General features: G+C 37.6%; 1 protein-coding gene across 1 annotated transcript; it reads left to right on the plus strand.

Annotated features, from left to right (window-relative positions):
- The first annotated feature begins 928 nt into the window (after positions 1 to 928).
- Positions 929 to 14,311, plus strand: LOC146455006 (uncharacterized). The gene is made up of 12 exons (XM_085094831.1): positions 929 to 1,089; positions 4,693 to 4,803; positions 4,887 to 5,009; positions 5,711 to 5,807; positions 6,429 to 6,647; positions 8,528 to 8,904; positions 9,890 to 10,057; positions 10,565 to 10,675; positions 10,854 to 10,970; positions 13,262 to 13,313; positions 13,472 to 13,613; positions 13,747 to 14,311. The coding sequence occupies exons 1-12, from the start codon at positions 931 to 933 to the stop codon at positions 14,309 to 14,311; spliced, it is 2,241 nt and encodes a 746-aa protein (XP_084950957.1). The 5' UTR covers positions 929 to 930.
- Positions 14,312 to 14,813: the final 502 nt, after the last annotated feature.

The raw sequence follows: 14,813 nt of genomic DNA on the forward strand, positions 1-14,813 counted from the left end.
CGTCCAAGCTCTGCCCTACAGGCTATGTTTTATGTGTACCATGGTGTATTTATCGTTTCTTTGCAGAACTTCATATGGACTTGTTGAACAGTGCTTTTGTCAAAATAATTCTTATCTGATTTAATTCAGTGAGGTTCCTCAATTTCGCATTCATATAATAGTAATCAAAAAGAGCATCAAAAAGTTTATTCTTAATTGTAATTGTGGTCGTATCGGAATAAGAGAACGACCGTTTTATTATTGTTGTTATTAGTCCTCCCAAAAACCTTTCCTTATTGTTGTATCTTTGATATCATAGCTCAGTCTGCCTTCTTACTTAGCAGTAAAAGTCATTCTTTCTTTTTGTCATCCTGGCCCGCCTAGATTAGCTTTGCTACCTGAGGCGCCGAGAAATTGTACATGTAAATTTATGTAAACACCAAATAAACTTGAAAGTTGACTTTGAAGATAGAACTTTGTAAGCGTTTTTACTAATGCAAACGTGTGAGGTGTAACGACCAGATCAAGTCATTTCTATCCCTAAATATGTTTGTCTGTCTGTCAAAGATATGTTTGGCTCCATTGTCCTCATTTTGGTATAAAATTATTATATTTAATTATATTTTGAATTTAGAATGCCTTTTCTCTTCTGAAACATTAAATATGTGTATTTACCGACTATTTTTTAAGTGGTTTTATTTTCTAGGGTAAGTAAATACCGTATCTTATCCTAATCATTTAGGTTTTTGAAAAAAACATCGTGTGTTGAAACAAGAGAATGCAGCTCATTTCTAATGTTATTGAGTGAGTGAGTGAGTGAGTGAGTGAGTGAGTGAGTGAGTGAGTTAGTGAGTTAAAGAGTGAGTGAGTGAACTTTTGAATGGTGATAACAAGTACTGTTAGATTATTTTTAATTTCGTCTTGTTTTGTATTTGATTTTTTTAGCGTTTTATGACTCCACCAACTGTTCTGGTAACCCCTTCTCACAAGTTAGCCAAAAGACCCCAGGATGCCATTGCGCTGTGGATTCAACATCCCAGTGTGGACAGTTTCCATCTTTGTGTCCGTGAAACCAAGCTTTTTGATGGCCTACACCAAAACATAAAAATTGTGAGTAATTACTTTTTATTACTATTATTTTTTAAGGTATTGCTTCTGTCTTCTGTAGCATAATTTTTTATCTTATAAAGAAATAAACTCGCCCTTTTCAAGGGTGAGTTAGACGTGAATAGCAAGTGGCCGAACTTGCCTTTGAACATCCGTGCCTATTGGAGTGAACGTAGCAATAAGCACATCTTCTGACTTTTTTCTAAAATTAATCGAAGGACACTTTGGTTTTGAAACCTTTATTGTGAAATGAATCTCTTAGAAATAAATAGAAAAACTATTTTGACAACGATGTTGCTTCTTCCTCTAAAATGTCTTTGTTTTTTGATTATGAAACATTGCGTTTATGATACTTTTCTCCTTTTACATTTTGTTAGTTTTATCATGGGCTATAGGAAACAGGATTTCGACTAAATAAAGATTACAGTTTATCTCAAATAAAGTTAAATTACTCACAATGAAGCAGTCTTTTGTCTTTTCTGATCGTTGCTTCCCATTTATGTCAAGTAGAATAGCCCTTAAAACCGTGCGTTTGATTCAGAAATATCCTACAAGCGTTTGTTAAGTCTTGGTAACCGCGCGTTGTACTCCAATCCAAGGCGCGGGCACTAAGCGCGCGAGCGTTAACACTTATGAGTTAACACTCGCGCGCTTAGCGTCCGCGTTTCAGATTTGAGTAGGACGCTCGGTTACCAAGACTTAACGAATGCTTGCGATGAAGTTCCGAATCATAATGGCGCGTTGTTAGGGCTCTTCCAAAAAAAAATAAATGAGGAGAAAAGACCAGTAAAGACATAGAGATTACTTCATGGAAAGCGCGTGCGTACGGGATTTTCACACGAGTTGGTGAAGTATCTGAAATCGAACGACTGAGCGTAGACTTGCTTACAAGTCGAGCTTAGAGAGCGCGAAGCGCGATCGTCAGAGCTCGAGCGAGCGAGCGCGGAGCGCGAGCGAGCGAGAGTTCGACTTGTTTCCCTTGCTAAAAATCGAATCAAGTGACGTCATTTTGGCGCGAACTTTTCAGGGTGCGAAGTTGTCAAACTGTCAACTCAATGCATTCTTGTCATTTTCAACGCATCTTTGGAAACGTCGACAATTGCATTGGAAAACTTTCTCAATGCGTTTCAAAACGTTGGGAATGTTTCCGAACGAAACCGAAATACGTTAAAAATCATTTAAAAATTGGGCCAACGCATTTGCAAAACATTTTCAAACGTTGACAACGCATTTGAACAGTGAAACGACAAGTCATTTTCTTTATCAGCCCCGCGAAACGACTGTATCGTACTACACACTGTTCATGCGAAGATTTTGTTTACATTTTGATGACTGCAGAAATTATGTCGATTCGCTTCGCGAAGATTTTTAAAATGCTTTATTTTGAATGTGCGAGTAATAATAATAATACCGGCTACTGCTAGCGCTGCTACTGCAATAATAAATTTTAAAATGAAAGCACTACACAGCATCACATGAGGATGACATGCAGAGTGCTGTCTTGACGGAAAAACCTGGAAAACAACATAAAATGTATCCGGCGGCTCTAATGGGTTTCCTATTTTATACCGAACGAAATTCGGCCGTTAACTCGTTTGCGATAACGGTCGAATCCGTATCGGTATATAACAACCGAACAAGTTAACGGCCGAAAAATGTTTGCTATATACCGAACAAGGTTGAGGCTTATCTCGTTGTTATCAAAACACTCATTAAAAATGCAGCATATAACTCGGTCACTATATAAGCCACAAGATACCGATCGATCATGATGTTGATGTCCGTTTAACCGAAACCAAGCAAACGGACATAACCTCTTTCCTTTCGCCGTGACGTAGAAATCGAAAACTAATGGGGCCACCACAAAGGTCAAGCTTTCTTCCCCAATCATCCTGTAGGCGCCGATAAAAACACGTCCTTTCCACAACAGTGACTTTCGATTACTTTGCGCTGATGTTTGCGGACATCTCTGTACTTTGCTTTTTGCAACCCATACACAAATTGCGTCGTCGAATGAACTTATAATCAGTGCGATCTTGGTCGTAGACCGAAATAACCGTGATCGCTATCGAAGAGCTAGTGTTGTATGTTCGAACAGCTTCGCGCGTGATCTGGTTATGATCTGGCTTGATTGACGTGTACTTTTATATCGCTGGTTCTGATTGGATAATGCTACAGGAGGAAAATTCCTCCTGTAAATTTGGCGCACTGCAAGTGATAAAAGGCGCTCGCGCCAGGTCCATTCAATGAGAAGCGACCGAGCGACTTTGAGAAAGTCTAGACTGAGCGCAGCGAACGAGTGAGATTTTTGATACAAAACCAACGAGTGTGAAAATCCCGTACAAAGCGCTTTCCATAATGTAATTTGTTTATTTTATACATACTGAGATTTCTTTTTCTTTATCCAGTTTTAATTGGTTCTCTAAAATAATTACAAAACTCCTTTATTAAATTCTCTTCAAAAAATTAAGTTTTACTAAAATCGACTTACGAAAATATCACCAATCAAAAATCATAACTGGTGCAAAGGATAGCAAACATTTCAATTTCTAATTAAATAAGGAAATAACAAAAGAAACAAATCCAAAATTGGTAAAGCCAATAAAGTTTAGTTTGTCACTGCGTAGGGCTGTCTTTGTCTGACGATTCAAACACGCGCTTGATGCGTTTGTGTACTTTCATTATAACAATAAAACACTTGAGAGCTATGTGTACATGTTTACCAAACCTGTTGGTTAAGCTCTCTTGGCGAGATTTCCTCGATTCTTCTGCTTTCATTTTTGCAGTTGAGAAACTCAGTCAGCAAACTTACATCTCTTTGTGTCTTTGAAAGAGTGTTTTTGTTTTTTTGGTCTTCGTTAAACTTGTCTATAGGTTTGTCTAGAGACACAAATCTTCTTGCCCGACAAAGCTACCCGTGATGACCGCGAAAAAGCCCGCGAAAATGCAAATCGCTTAAACCGTGGTTTGTGATTGGACGAAACGATTTTTTCACGTGTGAGAAACTCGTTTCGCCTCTCTGATTGGTCGAAGTAAAATCCGAAACGCTTTTTCACACAGCAAAATTTGATGCGAAAATCTAAGTATATATGAAATAAAAAAGACTACTTCATTGTGAGTAATTCAACTTTATTTCAGATAAAATGTTATCTTTATTTAGTCGAAACCTATGTTTCCTATAACCCATGGTTTTAATTACTGTTAGGTCAATTCTTGGATGTATTGATGATGTGTTGGAAAATATGAAAAATCCAAATGAGATAGTGAATCCAGAAAGGCGGCACTTAAGACCAATGGCTTAAATCCCAGGCCATTTCATTCCATTGTCCCATTTTGTAAACGTAAATTTAGAGACAGTTTTAGACTTAATGCATTAATCCAGATAAAAAAGGCGTGGGCTAAGGGGAGAAAGGTAAAAGGGGAATGGTAGAGTACAAACAACAACAGCGGTGAAAAGAAACACCAACGTAGCATGTCCAAACTGGTATAGTAGCCTGTCAGACAGTCTGGTCAAATACGCAAAAGATCTTAAAAACTGAAATGATAGGGTTATATTCGATTAAAGAGAAGGTTGAGTTGAGCATTCATTTATTTGCTTTCTTGCAGAACTGGTTGGCATTTACTAACCTCAATCTGGACAATTTTACCCTGACGAACAGTCTGTTGTTTGCAAACATTACCTCACCATCTCACAGAGATAACTATGCTTTCTGTCAGGTAAGGAGAAGTAAATAAAGAAACTTAATAACTGTCATCATCATCCTATACGTTTATGCATATTTGTTTATTTTTTCTCATAGAAAATCAACTTTACAGCTCCATTCTTTGTTCCTCCTGTGGTAGTGGTGACGCCTAAACGCAAGTATAACAATTCGCGTCTGTCTGCTGGATCTGGATGTGACGCAATTGCCAGCTGGGTTGAGGTCCTTTTTTTAACTTTTGTTATGATTATCGTTGATCCAATAAGCAATTGGTTAAGAGAAAGTACGGAGGCACAATTTTACATTACCTTATGAGAATACAAACAAGTTCATTAATCTATTTTCTACTTACTTCAAATTTTATCACAATACTGGTTGTTGCTGTTGTTGTTGTTGTTTTATACCTGATTTTGAGTGTACTATGAGAAGAGTTCCACCCTTACTAGACACTTAACTTACTCAAGCAGTCTAGGGTCTGGATTTGCAAAGAAAGTCAACTAAAATATAAAAAATGTGAACTTTAAAGTGGCAAAAAAGATAAATGATGCAACTCTAGCATTGATATAGTCTGCCAAGACCGAAGTCTTCTTGCTCCATCTCGATTGACCACATCACCAAGAGACTTGGAAGACATATAGTACCAAAAAAAATGTATTCTTTGAATCTGCAATGGACAGTGATGAACGTGCAAAGTCAGCGCGGGTGGGATACCTGCCCCATCGGCCTATATAACCTTAAGTTATGATTGCTATGGATAAATAAAATACCAGGGATATTTAAATTTTGTCAAATTTCCGTTTATTGTGTGGGAAAAGTCAGAGAATGTGGTGGTTTTTGCTCGAATAGCACATAAAAGCTTTTATTAAAATTTACATCACTGCTATCTCAAACCCCACAAATGAAACAATTCTGTTCAATTTTAGCACACATCCACAATGGAAACAGAAATTTGTGTGAAACACTATAACAGTGATGTAAACAACAAAGACGCCATCCAAGTAGATTACGTGGTTATTGGAGGTACGTAAAATCAGTTGTAAATGAAGACCAAGTAACAGTTTATGTATATTTCCAACAATTGTTATATGGATTCTTCTTTAGGTATAAGAAAAGGACAAAGTCTTAGGCTAGGACAAATTCTCATTGACGTTATCTTTTTATGCGAACGATACAAATTTGAACGCACGAATGAAAATCTATCCGTTCTTCAACCCACACTTACAGTGTTGAGCCCGTGTACCCAAATCGGTTATGTTGTCTTTTGGAGAAGTGGTGGGAAAGTACTATGTCATTGACAGTGGATAGCATGGCTTCTAGGTCAGATCATGATACATTGGGAATGGCATATATTGAAATATTTGCACCAATCCCATTTGTCTACCATTTCAGGTACATTCATAGCAGATATGAAGCTAATACTAATACACTTGTACACATCTCCATGTTATTTGGGGTCAAAAAGAAAGTATTTGGCCTTTGAGCGTTTCAGGTTTTGATATCTGCCATAATACCAAGCCAGATACAGGCGATTTCTTACATTCATCCTCCCTGAACCCAATTTCAAATCTACACGCTCTCTTACTGCTTCCAACTGGATGTTCTACTTTCTCTTAACATTCCTTCCTTTGCCTATATTTCTAGACTTGGATCCATGTTTAGACGTCACGTGCGATTACCACTGTCTTTGTAAGGCTTTTGGGCCTTCCGATGTTCGGTGTGTCAGTGTTGAGAACTGTCCCTCATTTCAAGAACCAATCTGTTCCTCAAATGGTACGACTTATGACAACAAGTGCCTGTTTGAACAGGAAATGTGTTTGCTGCAACTGAATTTTACAGTACAACATCCTGGCAGCTGTGAAGGTATGCTTAGTTACATATAGGTTGAATTCTAGATACGTCTCTGGAGACTGACGGTAAAAAGACATTCTGTAAACCAATAATAAGCAACGTTTACTTAACATATGACTACAGCATTATACTCTTTTAAAAGATACGCATCGAGACACTAATATTACGAAAACGTGTTTCCGTTTGGAAAGAAAAGATGTTACACTTAGACACATTCACAACGCTGGAGTTCCTCTAAAAGCTATCGTGAATTAGTTCCAAGTCGTTTAAAACTCAAATGGCTAAGAAACTTAAAGGGAACCTCTACTCCGAAAACGAATGGTAAATAGTTGAAAATACTGTCTAAATTGTAAATTTTAGTTCAAGTCATATCTAATTTTAAGCACACTTGAATGTTATTTCAACTTTTTAAACTAAAATTTAAAATTTAGACATTATTTTCAACAATTTACCGTCCATTTTTTTTTTTTTTGGAGTGGAGGTTCCCTTTAAGAACTTGAGGTCATTTTGTTTTATAGTCGAAGCTAACCAAATCAGGTTAGGTGGTGTGCGGGATCTGGCTTATTTTAGGAGTGGCATTCGATATGCGAGCAGGAGCGGGAAGCATCACAATTAATCGGTGAGGGTACGCTATTCTATGCTTCTTGAGGAGTTGAGATACGGGCATTACAAGGGATAATAGAAAATATGAGGTTAGAATTTGACATGACTTCATGTATTGGCAAGCATTTCATATTGCAATAGCAATGGATGATGACCATGTAAAATATTCATATTGCCAATTTTCTATAAATTCAGAAACAAAATTTAACGATTTGGCTGGGATCAGAATTTTGACGTAAAGAAGGACGTGATGGCGGAAAAAACGTGCGAAAAGGCGAAATCTAAAGAGCTCATTGTAGACACGCGTACAAAGCTTGAGTTCTCAGGTGAATTAAGGCATAAGCCTACATTCCTTTCCCGAAAAATTGAGGGGGTGGTGTAACTTTGTTACCATTTTAAATAACACAAACTGGCTTTACGATCTACTTAATAACAAGACATTATAGAAAATTAAAGGGTTAGAGAGGTAATATCTTGTCACGTGACCTACCAGAGTTATTTTTAGCTTAAAATTCTTTAAAGCAAAATGGTAAGCTTTTTATTACTTCCTGAAGGCTACCACAAGTTTTATACTGTTAAGAATATTGGGTATATTATGTACACGCTTGGCAACTTTGAGATACCTAAAATTAAAGGCACGAAAACAACAACGATATTTATGGGAGACTGGGCACTAGTATAAAACACTGTTTATTTTCACAGCTAACAAAAAAAATCGATAATTTCCAAGCACAATTTTTTTTTATTTTTGCCCTTCTTACCTGTCTGGTACTAATAAAGGTAAATCACTATCCGTATAACCTGTTACCATTTTTGGTGTAAAGTTTTCCAGCATTTTCTGGCCTTACTGAGTCACGTGACCTAATTTGCGTACGTCTTACAAACCAAAATGACAAGATTTTAAACCTATAGGTCTGCTTAAGTCTTACGATCCTAGGACGAAAGCCTTAGAAAATAGACCACCCCCTGACTTTTTGATCGACAAAACTGCCAGACACATGCCTTAACTTACTTGAGTTTGACGAATTGTTACAATTCTTAATAAATTACTTTTTTTTTCTCGAAAATTAAAGTAGAAAAAAAAAAAAAAAAAGATTAGGTCGTCCAATAAAGCATTTCAAATGTCCTATTGGTGTTTACATGGAAAACCCGAAATAACGCCCTTATATGTCTGGCAATTCTTTTCAAATATCATTTCTAGTCATTTTTACTGATATATTTTTTAACCATAACAACAATTTTTATCTACAGTCACTTAAGCTGATTTACATTTTGTATCATGATAACAGGATTTCCATTTCAACGCGGTCGTCGTCACATGCCACACATTCCATCACTGGGGTACTCCCATTGTGAGGTAATCCGTTTCCAACCTTACGTTTTCTACCCTGACAAACCCATTGAAGTACAGATTACTGTCAATCACATTGACACCAGTGACAAGTCCTTTGTCCATGATGCCGCAGTTTCTTGGGTTGAACACGTAAATTACCATCAATTTACCGTCTGTGTGATGGCAGCCGGTTTTAACGAACGCAAATCTAGTGCTAACGTGACCGTTGACTGGATGGGTTATCAGGGAGCTCCAGTTGGCGGTGTCAGTGGAGAGGTGCGCATTTCACAGTGGTGGACTGGAACGACTTGTGAGACTGTGAATTTTCCCTCGGTAAGTGATATTTGTTTGCTTCATTTCGTTTTTTTTTTCCTTGTCATGGTGGGGGAGGGGTGGGGGTTGCTGTTCGCAAGCTTTTTTTCTGAGGTTGGAAGTGCACATTTAACCATATCTAGACCTGGCTTTCCTTTGTTTTCAGGGGGCGGAGGGAGGGCCTAGGCGAATTCTGCGCCCGCCTTATTAAAGCTACGGCAGTGAAACTTGCATGATAAATAGTACGCCCAAAGACGTTTTTTTTTTTTTTGAGTTCCACAATGTTAATTGACGACGTTATATGACGTGTTAATTTTGTCATGATTTCCAATGGCAACCGTCTTGGACATGCCATCTTGCATTTCTGAATGCATTAGCCAATACTTTCAAAAGACGCCGAAATTGACATAAAAAGTTAGTCGAAACTAACACAGGAACACTATTAAGAGCTAACAATCCAAAAAAAAAAAAGATACAGTACGTCAGAAAAAAGAATTTTACTTCTTCTTAAAACTGAAATGTTTAGTTCCCCCCCCCCCCCCCTCAAAAAAAAAAAATACAAAACAAAACAAAACAAAAAAAAACGTCTGAATTCGTTGCCATGGTATTATCAAAGTCAATGAACACTAACTGCGACCAGATCAGATGTTTTCCAGATAAATTTCTGATTAATTCCAGAAGAGCAAGGGCGTTTGCTCAAACACTAATAAAAAAAATATTATTAGATATCAAATTGGCCGTTAGTAGAATCCCCACCTCCAAGCCGGTCTAGATAGTTTAATGCCAGAGTCACACGATAGATTTCTTAAATTATTTCTTTAATTAAATTGAGACTTTAGCATGCGACATTAATTAGCCTGGTTCGAGTATTTAGACTACTTGTGAGAGTTATATTCATACGATGCACTGTAAACTATAAATGTATTTTGCGTTAAGGTAGCATCGGTATAACTAAGTCGCATAATAAAAATTCTACCTTTTATTTTTTATTTACTTTACTTTACAGGGTAAGTTTTCGAAGAAACCTTCCGTTTTTATTACCGCGGCACACCACCATGCTGGACTAAAAAGGGATGCTGCCAGTGTTTGGTTGGAGGACCTCTCCCAATCTTCCCTGAAAATATGTTTGAGGGAACTGCAAAATTACGCAGGCTCTCATGAAGATATTTACGTGGTAAGTGCATACAATTTCCTGTTGTTTTGCCCTGCGTTTATGTTTTGATTTAACCCAGTTCATGGGTGCCACATACGGCATCCTTACCTACTGCACAGAGGGTAAGGAAGAAATTAGTTTCAGTCAAAGATCTTCTTTGTTGAGTTTTTATAAGATTGCCTGAGAAACCCTTTTCAAGAACACAATATTTAAACTTTAATAAGGTGAAGCGCATCGAAAACATGTAAAAAACTGAATTATCAGTTAATTGCTCTATGTGGATTTTCCAAAACTTCCCATGCATCATTCTAAATGGAAAATATTATATCGGCGTAAAAATATTAAGCTTTCTTGAATTCTCTCAATTGTACAAACACCATTTAGAAAACCAAATCAGCCATGGTCTACTTCTCTTAAGTCTAACATTGAGTCAGCCTTAACCCTGACTGTCATTGTAAAGACACGCGCCCAGTGACATGATAGTGTTACCTACTTTTCATAAGATTTTGGTTCACTTATTTTCTTTAGAGCTGGTTGGCGTTTTCCTCTCTTCACAAGCCTCTCTTCTCGGAACACAGTTCAGTTTATTTTGCAAACTCTCAGCCTCCTCCTGCTGATTTCAATAATGCCTTCTGCAAGGTCAGTGCACTTCGTTTTTAGTTTAAACTGCAACGTTTTGCTGGAGAGAAAAGGGTATGTTTTCTTTTTGGACGAATATATCCTTGACATCCGCAGGATCGCCAACTTCAAAGTGAATTATATTGATTAGTTTGAGAGTGCATGTAATCCTATTCTAACCACTACGACTTTTACATAGGACATACACTTCACTAAAGTATATCAAAATGCTCCGAGCGTTTTCGTTTCATCAAACCATTCCTCAAGTGGTGGAAATCAAGATCCTATGCACAATTCCATAACAGCTTGGGTGGAGGTAGGTCAGCCATTTCAATCGATACTAGATATGTTCACCTCACCTGTTTGAGATATCATTAGCTGTTAGAAATCCATTTAAAAATGGAGAGAATTCTACCATGGAGGTCTATGATTCATGAACACATTTTACATTTTACAATAACTGTCCAAATTCCCGCGCGCTGATTGGCTCGTAGCTATTGTCTATAAGAGTACAGACAATAAAAATGACGTCAGATGTAACGTGCGCGCTTTCTCAACGAAAAAAAATAGTCAATTCCGTTCGTACTTTTTCCATGTTATTGTAAAAAACAACTCGACGGTAGTTTTCTATGGTCTATACTCTTATAGACCATAAGATGACGCCATAAAATGTTCCAAACTTGGCAGTGAAACCACTCGATCGCCTGCGGCTTGTGGTTCCACTTGAGTTTTGAACATTCTTTGACGTCATTTTATGGTCTATAAGAGTATAGACCATAAAAAACTGCCGTCGATTTGTTAAATGCAGCGTGAGTTTTCTAGGCTTTGATGATAATCAACATTTCAAGCTTTTGCAGCGGTCTATGTTGCCGCTTCCGGACAACAATGGACAATGAAGTAGAAGGGCCATTACTATAAAATTTAATTATCATTTTTTTAACAGCGTAAGAATGCTCACGTGGCATGGTGGATAAAGATTTAATGATACACTTTTTGAAATACAAAAGTAACTCTGTGCTGAAAAATAGTATAGGAATCTGTGAGTCAACCATCTAAATAATATACCATTCAAAGAGCTTGCGTCTAACTCTCTAATGTCACGGCATGATGTTATTTATGTCGATACACCGACCAATTGTAGTCTAGGCACATATTTGTTAATCCGATGGTGGTCTGTCGTGTGACATAACAGCCAATCATGTAAGAGAGCCTAATTTGTCCGCTAGTATAAAGGACTGGTCGTATTGGCAAGAATTCCCTCTTGCTTTCACCATCACAGCGAGTATATTGCCTGGCGAAAACAATTTTTCAAATTGGCATTGTAAACAATTCACTTTTATTTGAGTTTCAATTAAAACCGCCACGGTATTTTAGTGGCCAAGAAATGCCAAATCTGGACTTGTTCATTTGTTGTACATAATATCATCTTCAGCAAACTAGTGCGTCCCCGCACATAGTACCCGAATTCCGTTCAGTACATTGTATCGGCATAAATAACGTTATTTGTTTTTTTCGTTTGTTTAAACTGCATCCGTAGTAGTCCGGTAGCTAGGGTCAGAAATTTTGAGTTTCGTTCAACCCACAAGTCAGAAAAGGTTTGACACCGGATTTTGATGGAACAAGACCTCCTGATTAATGCCAGCTAGTTTGTAATGTCGAATCGTGGTATAGGTTCCGAGTTAAGAGTATGTTTTATTGCGCACCCCACGGAATTAGCATGAAAACGAGGCCAGTTCCCTTATCAGAGTTTACTTATTTACTTATTGATTAAAATTATCACAAACTGCTAGTAAAACATTCTAATAATGAAATAAAGCTATGTGAGGCAATGGTGTTGATAAATCGTATCACGTGACTGATCACGTGACTAGTATAAGGCCAAGATATTGTCTAGAAATAAATTGAAATGGTGTCTCCATTGCTTTAGAATCGTAAATGTGAAATTTATAGGTTTCAATGATTGTATTTGTTCAGTTTTAACTATTTTCTATCATTTCATCTAACAAGGATATTTTTCTAGGTTACAATTTGGCTATAACACCAGCTTTCCATCAGGTTTTGAATTAACATGAAAACGAGGCTGATAAAGTAATAAGCGTTTCTCCCTTATTTCTTGGCCAAAGTCAATCGTAACATAATAGAAGTTGAACCACTACTGAATTCAAGTTACACTATTTATTTTCACAGCATCTGGTGTCACATGATTGATCACGTGACAAAGGTTTTAAACCACATTGTCTTAATTCATATATAATATTATCACGTCATTGGCTAGTGGTTGGCGTACGCGTGTGGTTTTCTAAACGCTTTTCACACTTTTTACACTAAAAGCTAGTAGTACTTGGATGTGAACCTTCATCACTGTTTGAAACTGGAAATGCATCCTAGTACTGTTGCCACAGTCACATTTGAGCTTCCCCTTCTCCTCAGAAAGGGAAGCTAAATTAATAAACAAAATAATACTCAACAACAAAAGGAAAAAAACTGCACAACGTTGTATTTTAAGTTTTCCATTAATGTACTATATTTAAGAGTGACTGAGAGTAAGTGTAAGCTCTTTCAGACTTGAAAATGAGGCTGGTGGGCCTCATTACTATGTTTCACTAGATCGAGGCTGTCAAATCCAACATGGTGGCCTCCATGGCCGGATCTCTACTGTGTCTGTAAGTGCATTACTATTTCTTTTATTTCTCTTTTCATTCTAAAATTATCGTTTTTTACCATTATGTAGTCTTTCTAGATATTAATATTTTACATTAATTCTATCATGTTTACATTTTAGTGTTTAAAACTGTTTTATGTTGTATTTTGTGTCAGCCATTATGGATAGCCCGTGTGAAGAGCCTAGTGAAGTTAAAACTGCTGATGGCTTCGATGTGCCACTCCCTCCAGCATTCAAGAAACGAAAACTGAGTTTAAGTTCCTGTGTTAGAGAGGCAGAAACACACTGTGAAGAAAGGTCTGTAAAAGATGATAGTGTCTCGTTCTGCAAAATGCCCAGTAGATTAGTCAAAATGCTTCATATGTAGGAACAAAACATACAAGAAAGTAAAGGAGTTGATAAATGTGTGTACATTTGATGTATGTCAAAGCATAAAGAAAGCAGCGGAAAGTAAAGGTGACGAGGACATGCTGCATGCTCTTCGTAGTATAAATGACGATCTCATAGCAGTGGAAGCTAAATACCACAAAAACTGCTTTGCTTTATATGTAACCAAGAAGACCTTGCATCAACATAAGAATGAGCAAAGTGAATCTCCACATGAAAGCGCGTTCCGGGAGATGACTAAAGAGATTTCCCCAGGACTGGATCAAGGAAAAGCCTATGACATGGGTTCGCTACTTACCAGGTACCGTGAAATCTTGGATGAAAAAGAAGTCCAAGGAGACAGCTACACAACGCAACGTCTGAAAGTACGCTTGGAGAAGCATTTTGGGGACAGCATAGTCTTTCACCAACAGACTGACAGAACTAAACCAGAGCTCCTCTTTTCTTCCAGCATACAAGTTCAGGATGTTCTAAATGGATGGGCGCATTTAAAGAAAGCAAAGGAAAGAGAAAAAGGAGAAGATGAAGATGAAGATGCAACAAAAGAAAGAGATATTGCTCGAAAAATGCAAAAGGAAATGCAAAGGCATCACGTCCAGGCCACTTGATGTGAGAGACATTAGCCAAGAGTCAACAAGAGAGGTCATACCAGACTCCCTGTATTGGCTAATACGTTTAATCATTAGCCCTGACGACAAGAAGTTTTCAGACAGATCAAGTATGTGTACCAACATGATAGACGAACGACAGGTTCTGAGCATTGCACAAGACATCGTCCACTTTCATCTACATCCGCAGTTCATATATGAATCATTTCATATACTTTACAACATCGTCCATTGTTGCACAAATGGTCGTGAGGAGCTTCCAAAGCACACAATTCTAGCTATGTGTGTTTACCACCTGACGTCATGACGTCAGGAAGCTGGTGAAATGCTTTACCTCAGGATTAATGACCAACCCTTTCAGTGAAGATACAGAGTCCATTGTAAGCTTTGCCACCGGCATCGTTCTACCTTCAGATGTTGCAGAAGGTCTTGTGAGTATCCCACATGACGTGAGTGAAGGTCTTGTGAGTATCCCACATGATATTGCTCGAAAAATGCAAAA

This window comes from Pavona decussata, unplaced genomic scaffold, assembly GCF_977016875.1.
Source record: "Pavona decussata unplaced genomic scaffold, jaPavDecu1.1 SCAFFOLD_289, whole genome shotgun sequence".
NCBI classification, from domain to species: Eukaryota; Metazoa; Cnidaria; class Anthozoa; order Scleractinia; family Agariciidae; genus Pavona; species Pavona decussata.

What these genes read in the sequence shown, in the direction of transcription:
- LOC146455006 (XM_085094831.1), top strand. Translation starts at nt 931, where the DNA reads ATGACTCCACCAACTGTTCTGGTAACCCCTTCTCACAAGTTAGCCAAA. An exon ending in ACATCCTGGCAGCTGTGAAG is followed by an intron (nt 6,648 to 8,527) that starts GTATGCTTAGTT and finishes TCATGATAACAG; the next exon opens with GATTTCCATTTCAACGCGGT. An exon ending in CTCATGAAGATATTTACGTG is followed by an intron (nt 10,058 to 10,564) that starts GTAAGTGCATAC and finishes TATTTTCTTTAG; the next exon opens with AGCTGGTTGGCGTTTTCCTC.